Raw genomic sequence first — 16,741 nt, 5'->3', positions numbered from 1 at the left:
GTGGAATTCACTGGCACCCTCTCAAAAGGATACACATTTTTTCTTCCACAGAGGCTATAATAATAAAAGTGTTCGGTAAGAAGTGATTTGTATGGTATTATCTTGCTGTATTCTGTGCATGGCTGTTTTGCTTTGAAAGTGATTGAAACCCAGATGTCATCATGAAAAAAGAGACTACTGTTTGCAAATACTGGAAAACAAGAAAGAAAACCGTCAAGTCACATAGTCTTTCCCTGTCATACTAATGGAGGAAAGTAAGGCCACTCCTTCTGTCCTCATGCTGGGGAACTTAAACATACATACTGATGTTCCCTTTAATGCCTCATATTTCAGGTCATTTACCAAGAGCTCCATCTTCTCCCCTATTCTTTCCTAACTTTATATTACTCAGACATCTCCCACTGTTTCCTATTTCACTCCCATATTTGGTAAAGTGGTAGCCCTCCTTACACAGGCTATAATAAACTCTTTATTCCATTTCTTCTCCAGTGGATTGCCTCCACTGTCATCTCTCTCTCTGTCTTTGCTCCCATTTAGCATCTGTCTGCCTCAGTTTCCTCAACTGAAAAATAGGAATGATAACAGCACCTATTTCACATGGTTGTTGTTAAGGGTCAAGCGACATAATATTTGCAAAAAAGCACTGAGCACAGTGGCTTGCACATAGTAGTCACTATACAAATGCTTATCCCATTTTCTTTTCACTTCCTGAATAGTGCACAGTATCGGAGTATAGATGAACCCTAAGTGAGCTCTTTGACTTTAATCCATAGGATGACTAGTTCATTTGTTCTAACTCTGTTAAAACAGTACTTCTTGGGGGAGGGGGGAAATCAGACCAATATCTTTCTAACTGGCCTTTCCTACCTTCAAGGCCAAGGTCAGCTTCTCCCGAAGGCACACTTCTTCCCCCTGCAGATACTCAATATCTGCTTCAAGCTTGGCTCTCTGTCTGTTCACCTGCTGCCAGAGCATCTCTCGCTCCATCTCAATCTCAGATCGAATTAGCGACAATTTTCCTTTGTAGTCCTCCTCAAGGTGTCTGTAACATATAAATATCAATTTCTGGGTGAATCCTTCAAAGTCCAGTTCAGGTTCTCTGTGCCTCTCCCATGAAGTCTTCCCTGACCATGCCAACCTACGTTGATGTCCTTCTCTGAATTCTTGCTACAGTTATAGTCAGTGTCAACATAGAACTTAATCATTTTTTGACATTATTCTTATTTCCCCAAATAAGGTCCGGATCCTTCCCAATGTCAGTTGGTTTGGGGCATAAATGAGATGTTCAGTAAATATTTGCCAATTTGATGAGTGGCACAATGTATAGACGTATAGAGCTCATTTAAGGTGGGATGTGGGGGAAGGTTACCATGCTATGAAATTTTCATGACCATTTTCTATGGAAATCTATGTGCATTTCAAGGCCTGCCACAATCTAGGTTACTTTTTCAGCCTCATTTCATTCTTCCATACCTCTAATAATCTATGCTATACTCTACTTGCCTCAGATATATGCTATGCTTGGTCATGATGTTTCCTACACTGGAATGCCCCACTCTGTCCTGCCCCCATGTCCACCTGTTGAAATACCATCTGTTCTTCAAGGCTCAACACACATATTACCTCCTCCAGGAAATCCTCCCTGATCCCTCTTTCCTTGCCCCCAACCACAACAGGAAATATTCTCTCCTTTCTCTGAATTCTCATAGCACTTGGCATTTCTTTATTGCTTCACGTTGGAATGGGAAACTTTTTTTTTTAATGAGTTTAATTAATGGATAGGCTTGGCTGTATGCTTTAACCAAGATTCTCAGGCTGGTGCTCTTCTGTACTTAATGCATTCTCTTTTCTGGTATAGTTTGAATTCATAGGATGGTGGAAATCAAGAGTTAGAAGGGACCTAAGAGGCCATCTAATTCAACCTCCTCATTTTGCACATGAGGAAACTGAGGCCCAGAAAAGTTTAGTGCATTCCTCAAAATTATACAGGAAATATTTTGACCTAGGTCATTGACCCTAGAGCTAGTGCTTTTTCCACTTTGCCTTGATGCTTCCTAATTTTATCCCCCATACTACAATATAACCTCTCCAACTTCTTTGGGGCTAGGAGATTCTTGCTTCTATTTTAGTATCTCCTCCCAGCACCAAACACAGTGACTTATACGCTTCAGGTCCCTAATGCAAATTTGAAAAGGGGTGTTACAGTCACATCATGGAAGCCTTGAACGTTGGGCTGCATTGTTTGATCACAGTATCAGAATTTCTAAAACCAACCCAGGGAAATTTTGTCCAACCTCCACCTGGACAAGATTCCCTCTGCAACAGATATGACAATGGGATCTCTAGTCTTTGCTGGAGGAAATGCTGATATTACTTTAAGAGGCAGCTCATTCCATTACTGGATGGCCCTGTTAAGTTGTCTTTCTTTTAATTCTTTTTTCCCCTCCTTGTGGGGCAAGGAGGGGTAAGTGACTTGCCCAGGGTCACACAGCTAGTAAGTGTTGTCAAGTGTCTGAGGCTGGATTTGAACTCAGGTCCTCCTGATTCCAGGGTCAATATTTTAAACACTGCACCACCGAGCTGCCCCTAGGTTGTCTTTCTTTATGTTTTCCTTGATAGAAGAAGAAAATAACTCCAAACTCTGGAATCTAAATGAGATTGCACTCCAAACTGTGTTCAACATCTCAAGCACCCAGCAGGGTGTTTAGGGTTTATAGAGGAGCCCAGATTGAGCATTTTACCTGGTAATAATACCTTAACCTTTTTTCTTCCATTCTACAGTGATTTGTCTATAAAATATAAGGCACATTCCCTTTCTCTCCATTTTCATATAATTAATTCACTGAAAGACTCAAGTAGAAAACAGACATAATGATAAAAAAAAAAAAAGCTCAAAGCATTGAGATTTCAGAAACCAGGCTGTCTGCTGCCTATGTGGTCTGAGCAATCCCTTCATTTAACCTTCTAAGAAGCAGCAGGACAGCTACAACACTGAATCTTGACAGCAAGTCTCTGCAAAAGGTGCTTGATTGGTTCTGCTAGAGTAATCTGACCTAAAAAACGAACGCATGAAATTTGAAGTAGAAGGCCCTAAGATTTAAAAAAGGAACCTCCTCAAAAATAAAAAATGCTTGGGGCTACACTCAGGCATAGCTGGATATTACAATGTGTTGCAACAGAAAGATAAATGACTTCAGATTTAGAGGATCAAGACTGAAATCTTCTCTTGGTCACTTACCACCTGTCTGACCATTGGTAAGTCACTTAACCTCTGCTGACTTCAGTTTCCTCACCAGGAAAATAAGGGAGATGAACTCAATGGCCTCTAAGATCTCTTCCCCCAGGGGTTCTTAACTTGGAGGCTGTGTTTTAAAATTTTGATAAATGTATTTCAATATACTTGGCTCAGTATACTTGATTACTTTGTAATCTCATATTTCATCTCATGTATTTAAAAAGATTTCTGTAAACAGACCACCAAAGGGGTCCATGACAAAAGAAGGCTTCTCTAAATTTACAATCCTTTGACTATTGATCATCCTGAGGTCTGGAAGGCTCCAAGCTATGGGCCCTTCACTGAGTATCTCATTCTGCATTTAGTCTAGCACTCCACAGGGCAAACCACAGACTGCTCAAAGCTTGGCCCTAAAGAGGCACAAGGGACATTGGATAGGTTGAGGAGGCAGGGCTTCTGAGAACCCAAACACAAATCTCAAGCCTCCCACACCATACGTGCCTTTATGATGCTTAAAAAGTAATACACGTAGGGGCAGCTAAGTGGCTCAGTAGATAAAGCACTGGCCCTGGATTCAGGAGGACCTGAGTTCAAATCCAGCCGTAGATACTTGACACTTACTAGCTGTGTGACCCTGGGCAAGTCACTTAACCCTCATTGCCCTGCCAAAAAAAAGAAAGAAGAAAGAAAGAAAGAAAGAAGGAGGAAGGAAGAGGAAGGAAGGAAGGAAGGAAGGAAGGAAGGAAGGAAGGAAGGAAGGAAGGAAGGAAGGAAGGAAGGAAGAAAGAAAGAAAGAAAGAAAGAAAGAAAGAAAGAAAGAAAGAAAGAAAGAAAGAAAGAAAGAAGGAAAGAAAGAAGGAAAGAAAGAAAAGTAATACACATGGCTCAGTCCTACTGAGGGAGTAACAAACCCTTATTGTAATTTTCTGCATGTATAATGTGAATTTCTTTATACCTTCCTCTGGCTGCTCACAAAAGATTTTTGCATAAATCATTTCCTGGCTAATACATATCTGGGAATGTGATTATAAGTGCAAGACAGTATTTGTTGAATTACATTGGTAGATTACTGGCCATGGCAACTTTCCTTCCATCTTGAATTATGTCTAACAAAAAGAAGATCATGCAAGAGGAATATGAAGGAAAGGTTTTTGTCCCTTTGTCCTCAGAAAGCTAATTTCCTACCAGATACTTAGGGGGGACATCAAATTCAAGATGTGCACATTAACTAGAACTCTAAACAGTCAAACTAATAAACCAATCAGTGGAATAAATCATTCAAAAACCATTTGCAGTTGGCCTCAGAATACATATGCCTTAAAAAATTTTTCTTGACTAATTATGCTTTCCTTAGCTTATTAAAATATTCCCTGATCATACCAGTGCAAAGAGCAGAAAGGTGGCTCATCCTAGGAAGTGAGAGAAAACTCATCTGGAATACAAAACTTTGCACAAATAATCTACAAAGTAGATAAATCCAAATGTAAATTAGATACTGTAATTCTATGTATTAAGAGATGTATAGCACATTCGATTCATTATTTTATTTCTGGCTGAAATCTAAAAAACATTATTTTTAGAAACAATGAAAATTGTTTAGAATTAGAAAATTCTCAGGTACTTGGTTTTTTTTTTTTACCTCCAAGGTAATTTTCAAGTTGCAGGCTTTTTATGGTTTCATTTCTACTAATGAGCAAAGAAATTGCTGAGTTAATTCTCCAGGCACTCAAGCTGAATCTCCCTCTATACAAAATAAAAGCTCTGAGGCCTTACAAAAATGGAATATGATGCTTAATTTGTTTTTCTCTAGTCCATCAAACAGCCATTAGGCAATAGGATAAGATGGGAATTTTAAGTATGATGCAGAGCAGTTCTATCAAACAAGCTGACCTTTACTGACAACCTCTTTCCATTATTCTGTCAGATTGTCACTTTTAATAGACATTTTCATCAAGTCGAAACCCCCACATATCTTTATGACCAGTTTTCACAAAATATAGGGCAGGCTGCATTCAGCATGTCTAGCTATCATTATGAGATGAGATAAAAAATACATAGTGTTTAGCAGTTCTCCATGGGCACCAAATTTGTTGACACTAGTTGGTCCTAACTGCATTTCCAGGAATTTGCCCAGCCCAAACAGGCAACCTAGAAAATTGGAATTTTAAATGATGAACTTGAAGACAGAGAGATAGACAGATAAACAGAGAGAACAAGAGCTGGAGCAAGAGCACGTGAGAGAGAGAGCGAGAGAGCAAGAGAGAGCGCATTTATTAAGCACATACTATATGCTGAGCACTGAGGATCAAATAAAGATTCCGTTAGCACCAAATCCAAATGCATATGTGATAAAATCACCATCCAATAACCCAATTAAGTATCAAGTTTGAATAAGAGCCTTTTAAAAAAAAACAACTTGGATACACTTGGCTGTGTTTTGATCAAGCAGATGCTTAAAAACCCAACTTTAATACCTATCCAAACCTTCTTAAGAAAAATTATCTAGCACATCAAGTTCCTTCCCCCAAAAAAGGGTACTTGGGGGCAAATACAACAGATAAGGCCATGTGGTTTGTTTGATACTAATGGATTTGGAATTATGAACATCAGAGTTCAAAGTCTGCCTCTGATGCTTATTTGCATTATGTTAACTTAGGCTAGTCACTTAACCTCTGAGCCTTAATTCCCTCATCTTTCATTTATTTTTGGCACTTCAAGGCTTGCATCGCACTTGACATACACTTTTTCATTTCGTAGTCAAAAGAACTTTGTGTGGTAAGTGCTATTACTATTCCTTTTTTACAGATGGGGAAACTGAAGCTTGGGGAAGTTAGGTGACTTGTCCAGGGTAACACAGCTGGCATGTGTCTGATTCCAACCCAGTACCTTCATCTACTTTACCATACTGTCTCTCCTCCATTTCTTCATTTGCTGTTGCTGTTCATCTTTCATTATCAAAGAAGACCAAGGACATCAGGAGAGTGATATCTTGACTTGCAAGTAAACTGGATTTCAGTAAGGAAAAACTGTGCAAAGTTACCAGCCTTACTCTCTCCTCCAGAGGCCTCAGAGTCCATTGGCAAGATAAGTCAAGACAACTAGCAATGGTCCAACTTCTTCATTTATAAAATGCTGATAATGATACATAAATGCAGGTAATAATACTCATAGGGTCACTTTTTTCCCATAGTGCCTTACAAATTTGAAGGTCCTCTATGTTTATTAACTATTAGCCTTACTTTTATTGCTTTCTCTTATTATGATCTCAATGACTGCTTTCACTCCAGAACCTTTCTATACCACTTAAAACATGTTATATAGTAGGGAGTCTTCAACCTCTGAATAACTGGAAGCAAGATCTCTCAAGCTACAGGTCACAGAGTAGGTCTAGTGATGACAAATCCCTGGATCACTGAAAAGGTAGGTAACCTTTGAGTTTAAAGCTTCATCTGACCTGCTTAGTCTAGTAAGAGCTTCAAACTTCATTCAACTAAATGCTCATCAAAAGCAGAAACTTCAAGATCAAACTAGCACCAACTTTCAAAGGAATAGGCTTTAAAGTCTGGTGCCCACAGGACTCCCCTAGTGAGAGACACTCCCTAAAGGTGGTGGACACAGCAGAGATCATTTGATAAGAGGGGAAACATGTGGGAGAGTATATTTAAAAGATAAAGTCCTTATAAGCACCAAACTATACTTCTTTTCAAAATCTAAAGGCTTTGTGACAAAGGAGGAAAAATAACTTTTTTTTTTTTTTAGTGAGGCAATTGGGGTTAAGTGACTTGCCCAGGGTCACACAGCTAGTAAGTGTCAAGTGTCTGAGGCCGGATTTGAACTCAGGTACTCCTGACTCCAGGGCTGGTGCTCTATCCACTGCACCACCTAGGTGCCCCGAAAAAAACTTTTTAAAATTGTGCACTTTAGGTTTTAATTTTTCCCTCCTCAATATGGGAAAGAGAGAGTGGGAGAAATATTTTTTTAAATGCTTGTTAATTGAAAAAATAAAACAAAATAATCAAGTGGACCCTTTAAAATGGTGTTTGATTTCTGTGTAGTTGCAATGCTTAACCTTATTTACTTTTCACATGGGGGATAGCAACTAAAGCATTTTCCTAAAAGGAATGCTATAAGAATGTGTTAGTGCATCTTAAAGATATGGATGAATGAATTTTCTGCCTTAAAAAAAAAAAATCCAAGCCCTGTTTTTAGAAGCGCACAAAATACAAAAGCAAAGGGATGACATGGCAAAGTTCAGGGGACAGGAGGTGAGGAGAGGTGACCTTTTCGGGGGTCCATGAAGTCAAAACTATTTTCATAATAACATTGTTGTGGTTCAGTCATGTCCAACTCTTCATGACCCCATTTGGGGTTTTCTAGGCAAAGATACTGGAGTGGTTTGCCATTTCCTTCTCCAGCTTATCTTACAGATTAGGAAACTGAGGCAAAAGGGGTTAAGTGACTTGCCCAGGGTCACACAGCTAGTAAGTGTCTGAGGCCAGATTTCAACATAGGTCCTTCCTGATTCCCGGTCAGGTGCTGTATCCATTGCACCACCTACCTGGCCTGTGCCATAAAAATATGAAGATATTTTAATTTTGTGAGAAAATAATGGGGTTCTATGAGACCCAGAGAGCGTGGCCTAACCTTTCTTAAGGCCAGCCCAGAGTCAGTAGAATTTCAAAGGGAATATAGTTGGACTTTGGACTGTGAATACAGACAATAGAGGTTAAAACCACACCTACCTGAAAGCTTTTCCTCGCAGGGAGTCTGCCCTCCATACTCATCAGTACTGTGCTGGGACCACCCTCAAGTTCAATAAATCAATAGATTTGAATGATGCTAGCCAATTAGCTTTGAGCAGTGTGGAAAGGCCAGCTTTCCTCCTGATTTCAGAGAGCTTACACTCACGCAGACTCTCTCCCTCTTGGCCCTGGGACATGGAAGGAGCAGCCACATGGTCCACTCTTGCTCTCTATCCTAGGTAGGCCTTCTGATCTTTCAGAGCCATGTGCTCTGTCTTTACTAATATTTAATATGCTTTAATAAATGCTTAATGCCCAAAACTGGTGCTTTAGCCTCTAATTTCTAAGTAGCAATATATCAGAAACTCCAGCTATGTTTCCCTAAACTTGGGACAGAAACAGAGCACTCCTATAAATTTTTTATTGCCACAATTTCTAATACAGTAAATATCAAGAGCTAAAACCCACATAAACAAAAGCACTTTGGGTTACTCAATAATTTTGAGTCTCATGAGACCAAAAAAGTTGAGAACTTGCTGCTGTAGAGTCTTGTACTCTCCCGTCTTACCTATCCCAAAGCCTTGGAATACTGGGACCCTGAATGAGGAAGGAGGCCTTTGGTCAGACCAGGAGGAAACTACAAGGCTGAATAACCAAGGAAGTCAATTATCCGGCAGGCAATAGAAATGGCCTGGAGTCACAAGACCTAGAGGATCCTTGACTAACTAGCATGTAGGTTGTTAGGGAAAGCTGTGGAATGAAGAAACTTGTTATTACACTGCAGTGTGATAAGCTGGCATCCACATGAGATCTGTACCACTAGGATGGTAAACCAAGGAGTTGTTGCTACAATAGTATCAATGTGGTATGAATTTCTGTAAATATTTTCATTATTACAGTATGGATGTGATTTTATTGCTGATAATAACACAGCCTGTCTTTTTTTTTCATATAATCAGAGACTATTCATTCTAAATACATGTTATTAAATGTTCACTATGTATAAGGCACTAGGAACACAAACATTAAAACAAAACAAGGGAGCAGCTAGGTGGCTCAGTGGATAAAGCAACCGGCCCTAGATTCAGGAAGATCTGAGTTCAAATCTGGCCTTACACACTTGACACTTACTAGCTGTGTTGACCCTGGGCAAGTCACTTAACCCTCATTGCCCCACGAACAAGACAAAACAAAACAAGACCACCAAAAAACCCTCAAAACCCAGTCCCTGCCCCAGGAGCTTACATTCTACCTGAACTTTCCCTTTTTTGTTGTTTAGTGATGTACAAATCTTTGTGACCCAATTTGGGGTTTTCCTGGCCAAGATACTGGAGTGGTTTACCATTTCCTTCTCCATTTTACAGATGAGGAACTGAGGCAAAGAGGGATTAAGTGAGTGGCCTAGGGTCACACAGCTAGTAATTGCCTGAGCTCATATTTGAACTCAGATCTTCCTGACTCCAGGCCCAATGCCCTATCCAATGTGCCATTTAGCTACCCCTAACTTACCTTTATAACCATAAAGAATTATGTAAATGACTGCTGAGGTGAGATCTCACCTCAAACACTAGCTGTATGACCTTTTATAAGTCACTTAACCCTGATTGCCTTAAAAACATCCTGAACCATCTCCAGTTCTCCTGATGTATATCTTGCCACTGGACCAAGATGGCTCTGGAGGAAAGAGTGAGGTTGGTGACCTTGCATAGCCCTCCCTCACTTAAATCCAATTCAGTGCAAGTCATGACATCACCCCAAAGGATAAAGAACAACAAATGCCTATTACTGCTATTGCTGTAGTCAGCACTGCTTTGGAAATAACATAAGCTAGACTCTTCCCTTCCCTCTTTGCCTGCAGAGAAATATCTAGCTTGATAATCATATAGTAAGATTCTATTTACATTTTGTTTGAACCTCTTTAATGTACTTCTCATGTAATTCTGTGTATTATCCAAGGGTCCAGTGGAGCTAGCTCTAAGACCTACTTGTTAAATGTTAAGTGTGCACATTTACACTTTGGAAATTGGTGAACCCTACACATCAGGGCTCAACATTGGTTTATTGATTTCTAGCCTTAAGAAAGTGATGGATTCCACACCTGAGAAATGGTCAAAGGATACAAACAGGCAAGATGATGAAATTAAAACTATCTACAGCCATATAAAAAATATTCTCAATCACTGCTGATTAGAGAAATGCAAATTAAAAATACTCTGAGGTACTACCTCATACCTATCAAATTAGCTAATATCACAAAAAAAGAAGAATGATAAATGTTGGGAAAATTGGAACACTAACATACTGTTGGTGGAGCTGTGAACTGATTCAACCATTCTGGAGAGCAATTTGGAACTATCTCAAAAGGCTTTAAAACTGTGCATGCCCTTTGACCCAGCAATACTATTGCTAGGTCTGTATGCCAAAGAGATCATGAAAAAGGGAAAAGGACTCACATGTACAAAAATATTTATAGCTGCTCTTTTTGTGATAGTAAAGAACTAGAAAACAAGGGATGCCCATCAATTGAAGAATGGCTGAACAAGTATATGAATGTAATGAAACACTATTGCACTATAAGAAATGATAAGTAGATGGATTTCAGAAAAAGCTGGAAAGACTTACATGAATTGATGTTAAGTGAAATAAGCAGAACCAAGAGAACATTGTACACAGTATCAACAACATTTTGTGATGATCAACTGTGATGGACTTGGCTCTTCTCAGGAATGCAATGATCCAAGACAACACCAAAGGTGGAAAATGCTCTCCACATTTAGAAAAAGAACTATGGAGTCCGAATGCAGAATGAAGCATAATATTTTCACTTTTGTTGTTGCTTTTTTCTTATTGTTCTTGTTTATTTTTTCTTGCGTTTTTTCCCCCCTTTGGTTCTGATTAATGTGGAAATGTGTTTAACATGATTGTAATGTATAACCTATATAAAATTTCTTACTGGCTTTGGGGGTGCGGGGGAGGCAAGAGAGGGTGGGAGAAAAATTTGGAACTCGAAATATACCTTTACATATAATTTTTTTTGGGGGGGAGCAGGGCAATGGGAGTTAAGTGACTTGCTCAGGGTCACACAGCTAGTAAGTGTCAAGTGTCTGAGGCCAGATTTGAACCCAGGTACTCCTGAATCCAAGGCCGGTGCTTTATCTACTGCACCACCTAACTGCCCCCTTATTAAATTAAAATAATTAAATTAAAATAAATAAAATAATTAAATTAAAATAAATAAAAATTTAAAAAGCAAAATAAAAAAAGTGATAGAGAAAATGTTAATACAGATTAAACTCAAAAGTGTTCCGTAGATACATTCACACACATATGTTGTTAAACATTTACCACCACAACCCTGATCAGACCCATCTGTGACCAAGTCTTATTTTCCTACTGGACTATATACTCCATAAAGGTGGGGCCTACATCCTATAAAACTTTGTATCTATCTCAGGGCTCCCACACAACTAGCAGTGGAAAGCTCTACTTAGGCTGTTAAGACTTAATAGTTTGTAATAATAAACTAGGATCATAATTCAATAGGACTGAACTATTTTAAACTGGAATTAAGCTTAATTAGGTTTAATTATCAAGTATTATTTTTCATTTTATTATTAAATAAAAGAATCTTTATTAGCTAAAATAATACACAGCTCATTATTATTAATAATGATCAATTAGGATAATTAAATAGGATCATATCAATTTAAGCTGAAAGGAACCTATAATAGACCATGAAATAGTTTATTATTAATAATGAACAATATTGATTATAAAAATACATAGGATGATATTATTTTAGGCTAAAAGGAACCTTAATTATCATTTAGTCTAATCCTTCATTTTGGAGTTGATAAAACTGAAGCCCAGAGAGGTTTAAGTGACTTGTCTGAGGTCACAGAAGTCTTATATAGCAGAGTAGGATTTTGATACAAATCCTATCATGTCAAAGAGTGCTCTTTCTACTATAGGAATATTAAAACAAAAGATAAAAACAACCAGATCTGTCCCCCATGTTTGAAACACTCCATTCCTGGCCTTCAGAATAACAGAATCTTTTGTTTTTGTTTTTGTTTTTGTTTTAGTGAGGCAATTGGGGTTAAGTGACTTGCCCAGGGTCACACAGCTAGTAAGTGTTAAGTGTCTGAGGCCAGATTTGAACTCAGGTACTCCTGACTCCAGGGCTGATTCTCTATCCACTGCGCCATCTAGCTGCTCCCAGAATAACAGAATCTTAAAATGCTGGTACAAGAAGGGACCATCCAACATAATTTTTTCATTTTACAGATGAGGAAACAATCAATCAACATTTTTAAAACACCTACTATATGTCAGACTTGGTGCTAAGTACTGGGGATACAAAAAAAGGTAAAAGATTGTCTCTACCCTCAAGATGCTTATAATCTAATGGGGGAGACAGCATGCAAACAAATATATAAAAAACAAGCTACACACTGGAAAAATAGAAAATTGTAAAAGAAAGAAGGCACTGGAATTAAAAGGCATTGGAGAAGGCTTCCTAGAGAAGGTCAAGTGAGATTGTGATTTGTCCAAGCTCACAGTGGCAGAACCCAGTTAAAGAACCTAGTTCTGCTCCCTCCCCAGTCAGTTCAATTCTATAAGAAAGACCTATTTGCTGACCTTACAGACCCCCTGCTCAAGCCAGAATTCCCCATTATCCTTGAGCTTTTGGGGCTACAGGCAATGCAGCTTCTTTCCATCACTTAACCAATGGTCTAAAAAAGTCAGTGTCTGTGTGGTAGTGTTGGTATAAGAACATACTAGCTTTAAGAAAATCACAAACAGGGGCAGCTAGATGGCACAGTGGATAGAGCACTGGCCTTGGAGTCAGGAGGACCTGAGTTCAAATCCGACCTCAGACACTTACTAGCTGTGTGACCATGGGCAAGTCACTTAACACCAATTGCCTCACTAAAAAAAAAAAAAAAAAAGCACAGCCAAGTTCCAGCACATCCTGACCAACCCTCACTCAAGTCCTGTCTAATGAAATTCAGGTCATGAAATTCTCCCACACTAATTACCACACATTTCTTTATCTCTGACTCCCTCTTCAAGCTTCTCTCCCCCTCCTCCCTAGGATGGACAGAGGAAAATGAAGTGCATTGATAATATTAATTTCAAAACAACAAAGGAGACAATAATGATGATAGCTGGTGTTTACATAGTGATTTATGGTTACACAAAGTACAATGGAATGGGCACTGACTTTGGAGTCAAAGGATGTGGTTTCAAATCCTATCTTTGATACTTATTACCTATGTGCCCTAGGCAAGTCACTTAATCAGTGCCGAAGTTCCTCATGTATAAAGTGAGGAGGGCTGAACTAGATATTTCTGATGCTGATTCTCACAACAGCTCTGTGAGCTAAGTAGTCCAAATATTATAATTATTATCTGTTTTTACATATGAGGAAACTGACAACCACAGGGTTTAAGAGGCTTAAAACATAAATCCTGGTCTTTTGACTCCAAACCTAGGGCTGGTAGCTTAGGAAAAAGTCCTGATTGGACTTGGAATCAGAAGAGGACTGTTCAAATCCTGCCTCTGGCTCTTCCTAGCTATGAAATCAGGATGTCTGAGTATCAGTTTCCTCATCTGTTAATTGGGATAATAATACTTTTCACTATTTAGCTTACAGGGTTGCTATGAGGCTCAAATAAGACACAATGCACACAAACCATAAAGCATTAGGAAAAATGTTAGCTACTATTATTATTGTTCTTGTTGTCCCAGCACTGTTATTCAGATCAAATTAGATTGTCTATCAAGTGCTTTTCTAATCTCAAAGCACCATACAAATGCCAGGAATTATTATTACCACCACACCATGCTGCTACCAATAAAAGTAATAATGGAATAAGAAAGAGAAATATCCTTTCAAATTGCTTGAAGTCCTGCTATTCAGAAATGTTTCAAATCAAGGCAGTACTTTTGAGAGTGGAAACTTAATGGATTTTCTCGGGAAACATCAGCCAGAGTTGGAAGACAGTTACAGAGTTAGGCCACCATTACTGAGCAACCCAGCACCTTCTCAGCTATAAGCATCATACAGACAGTGAACTCCTGGTTTAGCAAAGGTTTTCCATAATTCAGAAGCCATTCAAAAATCCAATTCTTGTTGCATCTGTTTTCCTCACCAAAAAAAGACAAATGGATAAAGTAAGTATCCAGGTGACAGATGGAAGACCTGCCTCTGCCTAGTGATGATAAAAGATGCAAGACCAACTTCATCAAATGCAAGAAAAAGCATATATTCTCCCTATTACTCTCAGACTCAAATGGCTTCATTCCACATTCCAAAGTTTATGAGGGTTGGAAGCTAATACATACAGTAACTGTATCATGTAGTTTTATAGCCTCAGAATCATCTTTGACTTCAACTTTTTCCTCTGCAGCATCCCCCAGGTCCAATCAATGACCAGTTCTTATTCTCTCTCTTCCCTCCCTTTTATTTCTCCTCACATGGCTACCACTGTAGGTAAGGGCTTATGACCTCTTGACAGGCTACATCCCCCAATTAGTTTCCCAGCTTCTAGTTTCTCTCCTCTCCCCTTCATCCTCTTCACAGCTATCAAAATAATCACATTTAATTCTGATTAAATCATTTCCCCCCGACCAAAAGTGCTTTTCTACTGTCTAATGGATAAAATATAAATTCCTTAGGCTAGCATTTAATTTCCTCCAGAGCCTCGCTCTCCCCTCCTTTTCTAGCCTTATTTCATGGGATTTCCCTTTGTTAACTATTTTCTAGCCAGATAGAACTATCATTCTTTGAACATGATACTCCATTGCCTCTCCCTGTGTATTCACATAAGCCATACCCCCTTTACTTGGAATGCCATACACATTTCTGTCTCTTGAAATCCAGGTCTTCCTTCAGTGGCTCAATTTAGGTATCATACTCTCTGTAAAGCCTTCCCCGGTCCACTCCCTTCCCCAGCTGTCAGTGTTCTCCAATACTTCAATTAGTTATTATTTGTGTACACATAGTGTATCTTCAGCCGAATGGAAGCCCCTTGAGAATAAGAACTTTTGTTTTCATCTTTGTATCCTTAGACCCTAGCACACAAGGAGGTGCTTAATACACACAGGTTGAAATTACTTTAAGATGCACAGATTTAAAAAAAAAAGAAAAGAAAAGAAATCGATGTAATGTAAGTCTAAACTACAGGTCCAAATGGATACATTGTAAGTTTCAGGAGAGCAAAGCATGATAATTATGATGAGAGCTAGCATTTATTTATATATTATTTTAAGATTTACAAAGCATTTTTTTTATGCTTTGCCTCATTTGTTCCTTACAACAACCCTGGGAGCTAACTATTATCCCCATTTTATAGATGAGGGAACTGAGGCTGAAAGAGGTTAAGTGACTTGCCTAGGATCATACAGGTAAGTGTCTGAGGCAAGATTCAATCTCAGGTCTTCCTAACTCCAAGTCTGACAGTCTCTTCACTGTACCTACCTGCATTATCAATGCTATTTCCAAGAAACCTCAACTAAAAAGAAGAAATAATAACAACAACAACAATAATAGCATTTATATAGCTCTTTAAGATTCACAAAGCACTTTACAAATATTTCATTTGATTTTCATAGCTACCCTGGGAGACAACTGGTACCATTTCCCCCATTTTACAGATGAGGAAATTGAAGCAGGGAGAGATTAAGTGATTTGCCCAGGATCATGCAACTAGTTAGTATGTGAGGTTAAATCTGAACTCAGGTCTTCATGCCCCCACATCCAGTGTTCTATATATTATGCCACGTAGGTGACACACTGCATTACCATATCATACAGCAGTGGTGTCAAACTCAAATAAGAACCCTGACAGCAGCATACTGAATTAGAAAACCACCATTATTTATGTTGTATTTTTACTTATTTTACTTATTTTATAAACATTTCCCAAATATATTTCTAGTTTCACCTCACTCAGGAGTCTTGCTGCTGCTGGGCAATGATGTACAGCAAGGACCAGAAGGATAGCCATGATGCATATTAATATAAGAATTAACATATCTGGTTCCAGGAGAGCCATAATTTACTGGCCAACCTAACCCCAAGAGCATAGCTTCACATACTTGATTTTACTCTCGTTGAGGTGCTCCATGGCAATGTGGCAGTCATCCATCTCTTTGACAAACTCCAAGTTCCGTTTTTCCACCTTCTCCAAATCATGCTTCAGTTTGTCTCTTTCCTTCTCTGTCTGTTCACTTTGCCCTCTGTCCATAGAAGAAGGAGACATTATTGAATTCAAATCACAACACCATCAGTCTTCTTTTCTCTCGTGGATGGATTACAAAGAAAGAACTTGCAATTGCTATGAGTGGGATTGAGAGGGAGAGAGTGTATGTTTCTGTCCTTTATAGGTACTGGGAGGCAGTGCTGCTACTGCCTGTATCTGGATGTACACTTAGTCAAGCAGGCCAAAGGGGGATGGACCAGGGCAGCACTCTCTGGTGTTAGCTAGTCTTCTGACCACTCTGGATCTGAGGCTCTGGCCTAGCATCATTCTGGTACAACTTTTAAGATTCATTTAAAAGAAGAATTCTATCAATAATTCTCTCCCCACTTGGAAAATCTACTGATTACACTCCCTGGAGGTTAAAGGAAAAAGCAGGTTCAGGCTTTTTTTAAGTTCAGCTAAAATTGCTCAGTTCCAACGAGACTATAACTTTTAAAGGGTAGTGATTGTGTCTTTTATTTTATTTTTCCCAGATCATATTGTATAGTGTTATC

At 38.8% G+C, this 16,741-nt stretch overlaps 1 protein-coding gene across 1 annotated transcript in view; it reads right to left on the bottom strand.

The window, feature by feature from the left end:
- Positions 1 to 16,741, bottom strand: part of NINL (ninein like) — a 186,097-nt gene that overhangs the window by 61,805 nt on the left and 107,551 nt on the right. The window contains 2 exon segments of the mRNA XM_043989359.1: positions 868 to 1,042; positions 16,084 to 16,224. Of these exon segments, the coding sequence (XP_043845294.1) occupies positions 868 to 1,042; positions 16,084 to 16,224 (316 nt within the window).

The sequence above is a fragment of the Dromiciops gliroides genome, chromosome 2 (assembly GCF_019393635.1).
Source record: "Dromiciops gliroides isolate mDroGli1 chromosome 2, mDroGli1.pri, whole genome shotgun sequence".
Taxonomy (NCBI): domain Eukaryota; kingdom Metazoa; phylum Chordata; class Mammalia; order Microbiotheria; family Microbiotheriidae; genus Dromiciops; species Dromiciops gliroides.
Note: the sequence above shows the minus strand (reverse complement) of the source record. Positions and strands in the feature narration are given on the sequence as shown.